Source organism: Tursiops truncatus, chromosome X, assembly GCF_011762595.2.
Source record: "Tursiops truncatus isolate mTurTru1 chromosome X, mTurTru1.mat.Y, whole genome shotgun sequence".
Classification (NCBI taxonomy): Eukaryota; Metazoa; Chordata; class Mammalia; order Artiodactyla; family Delphinidae; genus Tursiops; species Tursiops truncatus.
In genome coordinates this window covers 86839460-86853948 of record NC_047055.1, presented here as the reverse complement: position 1 = coordinate 86853948, position 14489 = coordinate 86839460, and the positions used below count along the sequence as shown (strand labels likewise).

Below are 14489 nucleotides of genomic sequence, written 5' to 3'. Positions count from 1 at the left end.
CCACCCTATCAGAAAGAAACCACAGATGCCCTGTCACAGACAGACCCACACAGACATGCACTTGTCTCAGAAACAGACACAAACTGTCAGAGATAGAGTCCCACACTCAGTCACCATCTGACACACCTGGAACTAAGCCCTTGTCACACACACTAGAGAAAGACACTGTGAGATGCACAGAGACTTGGACTCACCACAGTCTCACACACACACACAAACACCCAAAAAGCAAATACACACATGTACTCTCCCTTATTCATCCAACATTTATTAGGGGTCTACTTAAGCCTGCAAGGCCCTAGAGGGGGTGCAGATATTAAGAGATACACAGATAAGTCAGGCATCATAGCCCTTGCCCAGGAAGTTGACAGTACAGTTACTGGGAAAGGAGTAAAGACATATTTGTAGATAGAGGTGAGAACGTGGACAGGGTCACACAGGACTTCTCAGGAGACCCTCTACCCATCTTGAAAGACAAGGTTGGAGGCTTGGGACAGAGGAAAGGCAAATTCCAGGCAGAGGCCAAGGAAAACTGGACAGAGCGGCAAGATGAAGTAGGCAGGGGCCAAAATGGGCCAAATGGTGCAGAAATTTCAACATTAGGATAATAAATAATACCTGCTAACATTTGAGCTCTCAGAACGTGGCAGGCACTGCGCCGTCATACATTATGTTGACCATATACACTCTCTCAATGCTCACAACCAGAGAGAGCATGAGGTAGTAGACATTAATCACCCCTGTCCCACACATGGGACACTTGAAACTCAGAGAGCCTGTGATTTGACCAAGGCCACATAGTTAGAAAAAGCCGAGGTTTCAAACCAACTCTCCACACATGTGCTTAACCAGTGGATTCCACAGAGACACCCTGCAGACAGCCATACCCTCACCTGCAGAACTGGACACACATCCTTCCACAAGAACCCCATTATTGAGGGACATCAAAGACAACTGACAAAACCTGAGGGCCAGCCATCCTTCTCTGCCTTGGCTTCACCTAGTCTAGGAAGGGCAAGGACAGAAGTGTCCAGAGAACTGGGGAACATGAACAAAAAAAGGTTTAGCTATTCCTCGGTTTCTAAAACCAAGTGTGGGGAGGTCCCCTCTGGTCGCTTCCACTAAACTCATGTTGCTATGAAGCAACCGTTGTGGCTGACCAAAGCATTTCCTAATCAAACAATCACAAGGAAAGAGCAAACATATTGGGGCGAGAGGCAGGCAGAGAAGTTGGAAGTTCAGTCCCTGCCTTTAAGCTCACAGTTCTCTGCTCCCATCACACCCCAGGAAATAGAGTGGGCAGGCTACATCCTGTGCCAATAGTGAGGCAAGGACGATGGGCAAAGACAGAGCTTTCTTGGTGGTAACAGGTCCAAAAGCTGGTTTAGTAACCAGTGAATCAAATATGAACAAACTCTGGGCCCCCAGAGAGACCCCAAGGGAGAGCATACGGCCCTTAGAGGTCAAGCCAAGGTCTGTGCCATCACCGCCTCTGATCAGAGGCTCACCCACCCCCTGTCCCACACAGAACAGAGGCGCTCAGGGGAAACTGACATTTGGTTTTATTGTGCCAAGGACATTACAGATGGCGGATCTTGCTGACACCTGCAGGGCATGGGTGCCCCATCTGCCAAGGCTGCTCCCACCCCCCACACTCAAATCCTGGGCGGTGGCCATAACCCTCAAAGGTGCCCCCCACCCCGAGATTCCAAAATGACTGGTGGTGGTGGTGGAAGCATAAGGAATGCAGCAAGGTCAGAGTCTCATTGTCCAAAGCCCACTTGACACCTGCCCCCCCTTGCCCTCCCACCCCACCCTGGCTCACACTAGACCCTGCCCGCCTCCACAGAGCTGGAGGCCAGGGACATCAATCACATCTTCGTGCCCCGTGGCCTGCCTGCCCCCAAACCAGAGAGATGCCACTTTCATAGAGCCAGTGCTGTTGTCTACATCACTTTTTGATTGGTTGATTTTATAAGATAAAAGTAACGTTTTAATAAAGAAAAAGTTCAACATTGAAGGCTCAGACATTCTTGGGGTACTGGGAAGGGGATTTTCCCACTTCTTCCTCCCACCTCCCCGGCATCATTTGTGGTGGGGTGACAAGTTTCTGATCTTGGAAGGAATCGGGGACAAGGAGACTTTCCTCTGTCTGAATGTCTCTCCTCAGGGGCTGCCTGGCTGCCAGTTGGTTTGTCTCTGTGTGCCTCTCGCCTACCTTCAGCACCCTTGCCCGAGTCCCCTGTGGAATGCAGGGATGGTGCTGTGCAGGGGGCAACAGGGCACATCAGCTGGCGAAGAGACAGGTGATGATGGTGGTGGCAGCGATGAGAGGGCGCGCAGGGTGGGCTAGCCGGAGGGAAGTGGGGAGGAGTGAAAGGAGGGGAGAGAGGGAAGAAGGAAGAAGGCAAGAGGGAAGAAAGCCAAAGAAGGTGGGGTGGCACCAGAGGGCAGGAGTGTGGGGGTTGGGAGATGGTCTCCAGTCTCTGGGTCTCCATCAACTCTTGTCTGGGGGTGGGTCTCTGTGCACTTTGTTTTTCTTCATACTGTCTAGGTATTCCTGTTGGGACACTGCCAGCACCGACGCTAGGATCTCATCATCATCCCAGTCGTTCAGGCCTGCTGGGCAAGAGGAAGGGAGAAAGGATGACAGAGCACTTTAAAGCCTGCCTTCTCCTTGCCCTCTGCTGATCCCTGGCTCTGGAGAGATCCCATTCAGGCCCCCATCACTCTTTTCTCTAAGGAGAAGACTCCTCTGGGCCTACAAAACCCCACTCAGATCCGCCTCTGGGACAGACTCTTGGACCTGAAAAATTCTCTTTTCCTGGGGAGATGGCCAGAGGCCCAAGAAGCCCCCTTTGCAGGACAAGCTGGTTCTGCCATCTCTCCCCAACTCCCAGCTGGCCCCTGGACCATAGACAGAGGAGGCTTACCAAAGGCAGAGGGGGACATCTGCTGAATGAGGGCCCGGCACTCCAGAGTAGGGTAGAGGGACACGAGGGGAGAAGTAGCCCGGTCGGCCCCTGTCGAAAACTGGCTGCTCGTACCTGGGGCAGATGGACAGTCAGAGGCAGGGCTCAGGACCTAGGCAGGACCTCCTGACCCCTGCATGCTCCCTATCAGCAAGTCACTGACCTGGTGCACAGGGTGAAGGAGGTTTGGCAAGAGCTAAGACAGTGCCTGGGGAAGGAGGCTTGATGCCCAGCTCGGCATGCAGCTCAGGGTGCTCGGGTGACGAGGCTGAACTCCGCTGCCTTGGGGACCGGCTGGTCCACTCCTCCAGACCACTGGAGGCTGCTGCTGTGGCAGAGCTGCACGTGGCGCTGGCTTTCCGGGGCTGCAGTGAGCAAGGATGAGGAGGTAAAGACCAACACCAGTCGCAACCCTCCTCTGCCCCATTCCCAAAGGGCTCGCTCCCTCCCAGGATCCTGGCTATGATATAGCTTCTACATAGGCCACCACCATTCCTGTTCACACAATGGACCACAGGATGAAGGTAAGCTCTTTTAAAGCCCCTCTCACACCCTTACAGCCAATCTGACAGGAAACCTGTTACCTCCACCTTCAAAATAGATCCAGAATCTATCCCCTTCTCACCCCCTCCCTTGCCAGCACTGTCGTCAGTCACCAGAACTGCTATGGTAGCCTTCTCCTTTTTGGTCCCCTGCTTTCACCCTTGCCCCCTAGACTCCATTCTACACTCAGCAGTCAGGAGGATCCTGTTAAATCCTAAGTCAGATCCCACTCTTTCTCTGCTCACAACCCTCTCATGGCTTCTGCCTCATTCAGAAAAAAAGCCAAAGTTCTCACCACAGCCCACAAGCCCCTTCCAATCTGGCCCCACCGCCTTCCGACTCCATCTACTACTACATTCTCTTCTGCCACAATGGCCTCCAGGCTGCTTCTGAATCACACCTGGTGTGCACTTACTTCAGGGCCTTTGCTCTAGCTGGCCCTCTGCCTTCCCTGGCATAAGCACTTAATCCCCTCACCTCTGCAAGCTTTTGCTCAAATCTCACCTGCTCTGAGGCCAACCCTGACCATGCTATTTAATACTGTGAACTCTCAGCCCCACTCAGTCCTACTCATCCCCTTTATCCTGCTCTACATCTTTCATGCATACCACCTCTCAATTAATTTATTCATTATGTTTATTTTGTTCCACTCTGCATAAATGTAAGTACCACAAGTACAGGGATCTGGGACTGCCCGGCTCACCAATGTACCCCTATACACTGAGAACAGTGCCTGCAATAAATATTTGTTCAACGAATTACTCAGCTCTTGCCAATGTCTATTAATCACTCTAAACTCCTTGTGATTCCTCAAATGCCTGGCTGTCATGCCCCACTCCCCGCCCTAAAAATTCAACCTTTCTGTGTGGAGACTGACCAGAGCCCTCACCTTCACTGGTCTCCCAGCCAGGGTCAAGGGTCCCACTGATGCATGTGTTTCCCTTAACAGACAGAATCACTGAGGGTGGAGTGGGCCAGACCTGATTTTACATCCTCAGCACACAGCCTGCCACACAAGAACATTCAGCAAGAGCCTGTCCCTCTGAAACTATCCATGAACCCTGCATGTCACCATCAGTGGCTGCCCTCCCTCACTCCTTAAAAGAGCTAGTTCTGCACAAGCGTTGAGAGTTCTAAGGCACAATGCCAAGACTAAGGCCAAGATAAGGGACAGACGGGGCTGGGAGCTTCCTTCTCTCCCAGATGCCAAAACTGCTTAGTTTTTTTCTGCCTGTTTGTGGGCAGAACGTGGGAATTAACAGGTTCTTAGCCAGGCTAGTGACAGACCCCAGGACCCACCTGGCTGGGGCCACGGACTTGGCGAGCCTGTTTCTCCTGATCCCTCAGCCACTGCAGGTAGGACTCCCGAGCCACCTGCTCCTCAATGGCCTCATTTGTGGCCTCCCAGTCTGTGGCCCGCTTCTTGTCTTCCAGCATCTGCTGTTCAATCCACGACTCCTCCGATGTTTTTATGGCATTCTTCATCAGGGACTGCTCTGCAAACTGCAAGGAGTGGGGGAGGAACAGTGATGTGGGCTGACACTCTGAACTCTGGCCAAGAGCCAGAACTGGCTCAGGGAGGTGGGCCCACAGGCCCGCAAGAGAGGAGGCACAAAGGCAGGTACTCTTACTAAGCAACCCCCTGGGCAGGCTGCCTATTCATCAGGGGCTGGGGGAAGGCAGGTTTGGGTTGTGGGACGTGTCATTCCAAACTCCTATACTCAGAAGCTCTGCTCCCAACCCCAAGACACCTCAACTGAAGTACTAAGTCTGGGGCAGTCAGGTGTTCTCCAGCCAGGGCTAGAATTTAAAGAAGCCTCACCCAGTGACGACTCAGTTGTTGAGGCCTTCCTCACCTATGCCCAGATGGGACAAGGAGAAAAGATCACCCGAGAAGTGAGCTCTGTGTGCACAGGGTAGAGGGACTATTGGGGCATTTAACTGGACAAGAGAACAGTGTCAGCATGGTGTGAGGTGCTATGAGTTGTGGAACACTGTGTGAGAGTGTTCTCTGTCAGGCTGTGAGACATAACAGATTTTTAAAAACGGAATAATGAAAAGTATCAGTGCATATCCCAGGGAATAAATGTGAAGTATTGCTCAGTGAAACTTATTTTAATGCACATATACACACCACACACCAATGTGTGCATGCACTAAGTAATGATGTAAAATGTAATTTTTTACCCATGGATAACAGTCCAAAAAGAATGTAAAACTCTGTTAGAATAAGCCAATTAAAAAATGGGGAAAAAATCTAAACATACAACTTCAAAGAAGATATAAAGATATACTCATGGCAAATAAGCCCATGAAAAGATGCTCAACACCATTTGTCATTAGGAACTGCAAATTAAAAATAACAAGGTACCCATCAGTTAAAGATATCAGTAAGAACTATAGCTTCATGTAGATATGGATGGTTACATATAGAAATATTTCTAGATAAGTGTATACACACAGGTTAGTATATACACATATACTTCCTTGTTTTGTCAGCTGAAAGGGCCTAGAAACAAGGATACCCCAATAGCAAGGAGCAGATGCTGGTTTCTAATAACATTCTCCAATAAAAGGAACTAGGACTCCTTGGAGAAATGGCTGGTTCTAGGAATGGGGCAGGAAATATACAAGGTGAGCCTGGAGCACCTTGCAGTGCCAGAAAGTAAGTATTCAAAACAAAATAAAACAGGGACTTCCCTGGTGGCGCAGTGGTTAAGAATCGCCTGCCAATGCAGGAGACACGGGTTCAAGCCCTGCTCTGGGAAGATCCCACACGCCGTGGGGCAACTAAGCCCGTGCGCCACAGCTGCTGAGCCTGCGAACCACAACTACTGAGCTTGCGTGCCACAACTACTGAAGCCTGTGTGCCTAGAGCCCGTGCTCCGCAACAAGAGAAGCCACTGCAGTGAGAAGCCCGTGCACTGTTCACGAAGAGAAGCCCCCGCTCGCCGCAACTAGAGAAAGCCCGCGTGCAGCAACGAAGACCCAACACAGCCAAAAATAAATAAATTAATTAATTAATTAAAATAAATAAATAAATAAAAGAAAAACGAACAAACCAAGAAACACCCCGCGCTCCCAAAACACACCACCACAATGATGGGGGTATGTCAGAGACGCAGGAACCAACAAAAGGAGCTCCCAATAGCCAAAATTGGAAAAATTTGAGCATCAAATAAAAATACTATTGGATTATAACCCAAAGTGTAAAAGTATTAAAGATATACCCATCAGTCCACAATGATACAAATGATTGAATAAATTAATAATGGAGGATAAGAGACAAATCTCCCTTGCAGAAGAATTCCAAATAATTTATGTAGATACTCTGCTCTCAAGAAGATGGAGTGTATACTCTTTTTTTTTTTTGGCTGTGTTGTGCGGCTTGTGGGATCTTAGTTCCCCAACCAGGGATTGAAGCCGGGCTCTCGGCAGTTAAAGCACGAGTCCTAACCACTGGACTGCCAGGGAATTCCCTAACCCCACTTTTTTTTTTGCGGTACGCAGGCCTCTCACTGTTGTGGTCTCTCCCATTGCGGACCACAGGCTCCGGAAGCGCAGGCTCCGCGGCCATGGCCCACGGGCCCAGCCGCTCCGCGGCATGTGGGATCTTCCCAGACCGGGGCACGAACCCGTGTCCCCTGCATCGGCAGGCGGACTCTCAACCACTGCGCCACCAGGGAAGCCCCCTAACCCCACTTCTTAAGTGTGGGCTGTAAATGACTTCCTTCCAAACAGTACAGCATGGAAAAGGGGGTGGTGTGGGGGAAGACTAATTTTACAGTGGAGAAAACTTGATAAACGCTACTTCTGCCAGATGATCAAGGTCGACATCAACAGTTATAAATCACGTTCAGGGCTTCCCAGGTGGCGCAGTGGTTGAGAGTCCACCTGCCGACGCAGGGGACACGGGTTCGTGACCCGGTCCGGGAAGATCCCACATGCCGCGGAGCGGCTGGACCCGTGAGCCATGGCCGCTGAGCCTGCGCGTCCGGAGCCTGTGCTCCGCAACGGGAGAGGCCACGACAGTGAGAGGCCCGCGTACCGCAAAAAAAAAAAAAAAAAAAAAAAAAAAAAAAAAAAAATCACGTTCACAGTATACACTGTTGATATGATGTGATGAGAATGGCACTTTACCACTGTGATCCTCCTCCCTAAAACCCACAGCCCCAGTCTAATCATGAGAAAAACATCAGACAAATTCCGAAAGAGAAACATCCTACAATATAGCTGACCAGTACTCCTCAAAACTGTCAATGTCATCAAAAACATGAAAGTGTGAGAAGCCATCACAGACAGGGGAGCCTAAGGAGATATTATGACTTTAGTTAATAATGATGTGTCAATATTGGTTCATATATTGTAACAAATGTATCACAGTCATCTGATATGTGAATAATAGCAAAAATGTGTGCAAGGGGGAGCAGGGTATATGGGAACTCTTTACTATCTTCTCAATTTTTCTGTAAATCTAAAACTATTCTAAACAAGTCTACTAAAAAAAAAACTTAGGGCACTCACATTTTTAACAAAAGGAAAAAGAAAAGATACATATGATCAAACCACAGAAAGTCACGGATGAATCTTAAGTGTACAGTGTTACTTGAAAGAAGCCATTGGAAAAACTACATACTGTTATGATTCCAATTATATGACATTCTAGAAAAGGCAAAACTATAGAGTCTGTAAACAGATCAAAAACAAGGAAATTCAGAAAAACTGTCACAGAAATATGGTCTTTAGTTAATATATCAATATTGGTTCATTAAGTATGACAAATACACTATGCTAATACGTTAATCATAGGAGGGTATATGGGAATTCTATAATCACAATAATTACATAAATCTAAAACTGTTCTGAGATTAAAAATTTAAAAAACAAAACCAAAAAACCTTTATGCTAGAGGGTGTGTTGGTGTTAGGGTGTGTTTCCTAAAATGAGGCAGGAGCACTTTCTGTTTGTAGGAAGTGAAACCTGAATAGAAGATACCAAAATCCCCAGCAGACAACTGTTTATGAGACAGAGAATCAGAATCTGTCACTGTGTGCTGAGAAAATGTACTGCCACCTTCTGAGCACCTATTAGGCACCAGGCCCAGTGTTAGGCACTTTCTGTATCGGCCAAGCTACCAAGTCAAATTACTTGTACAATCTGCCTTAGGTCCCAAGCCAGTAAGTTGTGGGGCCAGGCCTACACTCCAAGTCTCTGTGACCACAGTTGTCTGTACCTGCTGAGGTTCGGAGGAGGATCCATGTGGGTGCCAAGACACCCAGACCAAGCCCTGGCTCACAGTTCCCAAGTGTGACTCCATATCCCCAAATGCCAACCCTTAACAGGCACAAAAGATGGGTGAACCAGCTCAGACAGGCAAACCAAGACCACAGAATGAGCCCTGAGAGATCACCTTGGGTAACTTCCTAACTTCACAGAGGTGAGACCTTACGGGCGACTCAGAGAGGGGACAGGATATTTTTGTGGGCTAGGGGCAAAACTGAAACTCCAACAGAGATTTCTGGTCTCTATATCCAGCATCCATTCTGGGCATGGGGACCTGCTTACCCCCGGTTTGAATGATGGCAGGCCCAGCCCCACGCCAATGGTGGCCTTGTTAGGATTCACCACTGAATTGTAGTGGATATTCCGATGGTAGCTGACACGGATGGGTTCATCCTCATTTTGATGGATCCCATGGAATGTGTTGATGGGTTCTGCAGAGAAAGAGAAGGAGGGAGCATCCACAATGGGCTGGGTGGGGCAGGCTCGGACCAGGCGTGATCAGTAGCTCACCAACACCACAGAAGTACCTGTGCTGTACTGGTACACCTCCACGGGCCGGTTGTACATCTCTGCCATGGCCTGCATCTCAATGTGGTTGCCATGGCAGTTGTTTTTCCGCTTCCGGTTGATGTAGGTGGTAAAGTCCTCTGTGACATAGTTAGAGAAGTAGTCGGCATTCTTCATCTGCAGAATAGATCAGAGGAGCAAGCTCTATGTGGAGAAGAGATCCTCCCACTCTGCCCCCGCCCCAAGGTCTCTGCAAAGTCTCACCAGATAGTCCATGCAGTGCTTTCGCACAACCTCATGCATGTCCTGGTCTCCATACACCTGGTCAGCTGTGGGGACAGAAGGAGAGGCTGGGGTCAGAGCTGCCACCAAAGAAGAGTTCTGAGTCACAGAACCATCCTTGGGGGTGGAGGGCTGGGGGCCAGGGAAATGCCCTTTCCTACCCTAAGGCATGGAGAGTTCTTGGCCTTGTGGGCTGGAATAGGGTCATGAAAATAGAGGCAGGCAGGGACAGTCTTTAAGAACAAGAGTACAGGTAAGAGGGACACAACCACAGGCCTCTTGAGCAGATGACTTTGTCAACAAACATTTTAAATCCCTAAGTGGCCTTAAGCACCTTCAATTCCACATACACCCCCTTCACTTTTCACATGAGGAAACTGAGGCTCGGGGAGTTTGTGGCTTGACCAAGGTCACACAGAAGTCAAGTCTGTGACAGATTCAATTCTATAATTCAGTTTCCTGACTCTCAGGAGTCAGTATGGCCTTTATAAGGTTAAAAAAAAAGGAAAGGAAAGGAAAAGAAAAACAACTGGGCTCTAAGCCCAATTCTGCTAGGTACTAGTGAGCAAAATGACCAGAGGCAAATGACCCAAGTGTTCTGACCTTCATATGCCTCACGTGTAACATGGGATGGAGCTGGATGCCTTCCTGGCAGGGCTCTCGTGGGATTAATGAGATAATAGGTGTGAAGTGACTAGCACTGGGTTTGGGACAGAGCAGTCACTCAGAGCCCCCTTTCCTGTAGTGGGGCCTGAACGTGCAGTACTGTGAAGGTGATAGAGGTGAGTAAAATCCTGCCCCTATCTGCAAGAAGCATGTATTCTATAAGAGAGATAAGACACATATGCACCTAACTTAAGCTTAATTCAGGAAAGGCAGCCTGTGGCCCAAATGGTCCAGGCATTATAGGGTTTTGGTCACAATAAGAACTAGGCTCCCTCTGCCTCACTTAAGGATGTTCAAACATGCTGTTCCCTTTTCAAGACATTATTTCCATCCTCCTTGTCTGCCTACTTATCAAATATCAATGTATTCTTAAAACAGTTCCCCACCCTCCAGAGCACCTCTTATCACCAGATTTATCAAAGGTGCGTACAGACTTCATCTGCCTGATCACACTGGGTTCCCACTGAGGGCAGAGGGCAGTTCACATCCAAGTCCACCCCCAGCTCAGAGCCTGATGCAGTGCAAGAAATTGGGAACAGTTTGCTGAGTGGATGGGAAGGCTGCGGGAGCCAGGGAGCCTTCTCCCTGAGAAATTAAAGTGGGCTTGAAGATGAGGCACGCCTTATGTCCACTGGCTAAGACGAAGAGGGAATTTCCCTTTGTCTCCCCAGACCGTTGCTCTGACGGGATCTCCCTGGGGCACTGGGGCAGGGGCAGGGGCAGGTCCTGCAGGGAACACTGCAGAGTTCTTCCATGACAGCCAGTCTACCTCTGTGAAGAATCGCTAGAAGAACGCCTTCGCTGCCCTCCCCTTCCTTCCCTGGAGGGTTATGTGAGATAAGGAGAAAAAGGCCGCTGTGAGATAGAAAACGGGGCCCATGCCTGTCTCACGTCCTCCTGGAGGTGCAGAGACCTGAGAGGGATGGGGAGTGGGGGCTGTGAAGGCGCGAAGGGGTAGTCCCTTCACCGATGTAAACAAGGATGTGGGTTCTGCGGCCACACTCTCCCCTGCCCCACCCCCCAGCAGCACTTCCAGCAAGTCACATGCCCTGTGCACAGGCTGGGGGCCCCCTGTCGCTGCCTTTCTTAGAAGCCAGGACCACAGAACCCGCTGTGGCTGCCGGAGCTGCCCGAGGAGCTATTTCTGTAGAATAAACTTGGGGTGCCAAAGAGGCAGTGCTGTCAGCAGCTGCAGTAAACAGGAACTGAGACAGGAGTGAAGGGGTTAAAAAATAGGGGTTGGTCTATCAGGCTCAGGGAGGTGGCTGAGATGTTCCTAGGGAAGGGTCAACAGGCATTTCCAGGCCTGGGAGGTAGATCTACCCGACCTAGATGCCAGATGCAAGAAGTTGGGGGAAAGAGGGGAGACTGTAGACAGGGAAGGGAGTTGGGGGAGAACCTTCCCATGAGGGTCCCCCCATTGCCCTGTCACTGACTCCTTTGCCTGACAGAAAGGCTCTTCTGCCTCCTAGCTATGTGGCACTGGAAAAGGCCTTTAACCAAGCTATGTGGCACTGGAAAAGGCCTTTAACCACTCTGGGCTGCAATGTCCTTATCCATAAAGTGGGGGAGATAACTCCTCTTCCTCTCATGGGGCGTTAAGACTACGGGGATGGTCTGCCGAACACCTAAAGCATACTAGGTGTTCAAGAGCCAGGGCTCCTGTTTGTCATAAGGAGGACGATGACTCCTTCAGATAGCCAGCCACCCACAAGTCAGCTAGAATGTCACCGGAACCACTTATTAAGCCCTTCCTCATTTCTGTTGCACTTCATCAGCCAGAGGAAAGCCCCAAACTCAAAGTCTAGGTTGTCCCTCCTCATGAAGGCAGAACTGGTTCTCTACCTTTGCTGAATCCAAAGGTCCACAAGCCTACATTCTGTGCCTATAGTTCAAATCTTCAGCAACCAAACAGGCCTCACAAAATGGGTTCCTTACATGTGGGCAAAGTATGACCTTCTCTACTTATCTATAAAATGTAAAATACCACCTTCTCTACGGTACATGTATTTAATCACAGCTTTTGGGGGGGGGAACCCACCTCACTGGTTATAAGATGTACCCTAGTTTGGGGATCATCAACATGTAAGAAAATGTGCATCTCTGAACCAAGGAAACAGAGCAACAGTACCTTGCCAATGAGGGAGAGTAGAAGGATCTTTTGAATGACATAAGGCAGGAAAAACACCCAGTGCAGGGCTAAGAACACAGAAATCCTCACTCAGGAGATGCTTGTCTGATTTTGCCAGCCCTACCTCTGTCCTCCAGAAAGCCCTCCTCCTCCCGAGAAGGTGGCACATGGAACCAGGGGCTGAGCTGGATTTCCCTGTGGAGTCTAAGGTGGAGGGAAAGGGCCCAATGGTCCTGCAGAGGTAGGGGAATTCACAGCACTTGTTTTGATAGAAACCGAAACTCCTCCTCTTGCTGACACTGCACTTGGCAATCTGCACCTGCTCTCCCCTCCCGGAGTCCAGCTGAAAGGGGGTCCCCACTACCTCACCTCTGTCCCCAACCCAAATAGGGCTCAGAAATCCTCAGTACAATACTACAGTTGGTTCCACCAAGGCCTTTTCACATTCTAACTCATTCCATTCTTACCCAAAAAAACCCTACTTTCCACAGGACAGATACTGAGGTACAGAAATGTGGCATAGTTGGCCCAAGGTCACACATTTGGGAGGTTGAAGGAGAGGCCAGGCTTTCAAGGTGTAACTGGTAACTTCAAGCACTGACGCCCCAGGTGACATTACCACCACTCCCAATCCAGCTATCACCTTAGCCACCTGACTCTCTAGGCCAGGCCTGATCCTGACTGCCTCAGTTTCCCCACCAGCACAAGCAGGAATCAGCTGGAACGCAGGAAAGGCCTGAAAGTGGGCAGAGATTACAGATATCAGGGGCTGTACCCCTCACTAGGGCCACAGAGGTCAGCATGAACTTTCCCTCCCCACACCCTACTTCTGTCCTTTCTCTGAGCATACAGAGACACCAGCATAGAAATGCATATGTGCATGCACACAACCAGCAGATCCTGCCAAAGATGTTCCCTGAGGCCAAATACCCACACAACAACCCTCACAACTGCAGAGAACTATCGCATCCAACAAGTAGATGCCCTTGCCACCAACCAGGAAAGACTGAAGGCTGGACAAGATATGAGGCTGTACAAACTGAGGACCCCTCCACACCTCCTTCCTAGCCTTTGCCACGGGGCCTGATGGAAGCGGGGAATAGCCAATAGCTCTAACAGACTTGTCTCAACCTCCCTCCCCTGCTGCCTGGGGGAAGGTCCCCCAAAATGTAGTCACTGTTTTTTGAGGAATTATGTGGAAGAGCAAGACAGGAGAGCCTGGACTCTCTAAAGAGTTTAAGGGGAACTTCATTAGAGGTCCAGTGATTAAGACTCCATGCTGCCACTGCAGGGGGCATGGGTTCAATCCCTGGTCGGGGAACTAAGATCCCACATACTGCATGGTGCAGCCAAAAATAATAGTAATAAATTTTTTAAAAAAATAAATAAAGAGTTTAAGTACAAGGCCCTACAATTTGTTTTAGAGGCACCTGGGGATTACCTCCCTACCAGGCTGCTGCCTGCCTGCCTGCCTACCTGCCTGCTGGAAGAGCCACAGCGAGTTCCACTGAGGACAGAAAAGGAAGCTTGGTGTGTGCAGGGAAATCTAAAAACAAACCACACGAATGTGTGTACAAAGCAGTAGGGGGAGACAGGACCTGCTCTATTCCCTGCTTCTCTCCTGGCCCAGTGGGAACCCTGGCCCCACTGAGGGGATGAACCAAAAATAAGGCCTCACCTGCCTGTCAAGCAGCTGTGGTGCATACCTGGCCTGTGGCCCCAGCTACCCCAACTGGCACACCCTCAGCGGGGGAGACAGCAGAACTCAGCCCTCTCAATAGCCTGGTCTCTGAGATGCCTGCTCCTCTACTCAAGAATGCCCATTGCAGGACTTCCCTGGTGGTCCAGTGGTTAAGAATCTGCCTTCCAATGCAAGGGACGTGAGTTTGATCCCTGGTAGGGGAACTAAGATCCCACATGCCGCAGGGCAGCCTGCATGCCACAAATAGAGAGCCTGCGCACCACAACGAAAGATCCCGTGCGCTGCAACTAAGACCCGATGCAGCCACAAATAAATAAATAGATAGATAGATAGATAGATAAATAAAATGCCCACTGCAAAGATGGGAACACTGAAGGAGGCAGGGCAGAGAGAGGTCAACAGA

At 49.8% G+C, this 14489-nt stretch overlaps 1 protein-coding gene across 5 annotated transcripts in view; it reads right to left on the bottom strand.

Moving 5' to 3' along the window:
- Positions 1 to 248: 248 nt before the first annotated feature.
- OTUD5 (OTU deubiquitinase 5) overlaps positions 249 to 14489 on the bottom strand; it is a 28586-nt gene continuing 14345 nt past the window's right edge. For 3 of the 5 annotated variants that reach the window (XM_019943576.3, XM_019943581.3, XM_019943579.3), the window contains 7 exons: positions 9570 to 9634; positions 9326 to 9482; positions 9081 to 9229; positions 4815 to 5018; positions 3136 to 3337; positions 2934 to 3047; positions 249 to 2622 (listed from right to left, as the gene is read on the bottom strand). In XM_019943576.3, coding sequence (XP_019799135.1) covers positions 2498 to 2622; positions 2934 to 3047; positions 3136 to 3337; positions 4815 to 5018; positions 9081 to 9229; positions 9326 to 9482; positions 9570 to 9634 — 1016 coding nt within the window. In that variant the 3' untranslated portion in view covers positions 249 to 2497. The remainder of the gene's footprint in view (positions 2623 to 2933; positions 3048 to 3135; positions 3338 to 4814; positions 5019 to 9080; positions 9230 to 9325; positions 9483 to 9569; positions 9635 to 14489) is intronic. The other 2 variants (XM_019943578.3, XM_019943580.3) reach the window with 1 other exon arrangement.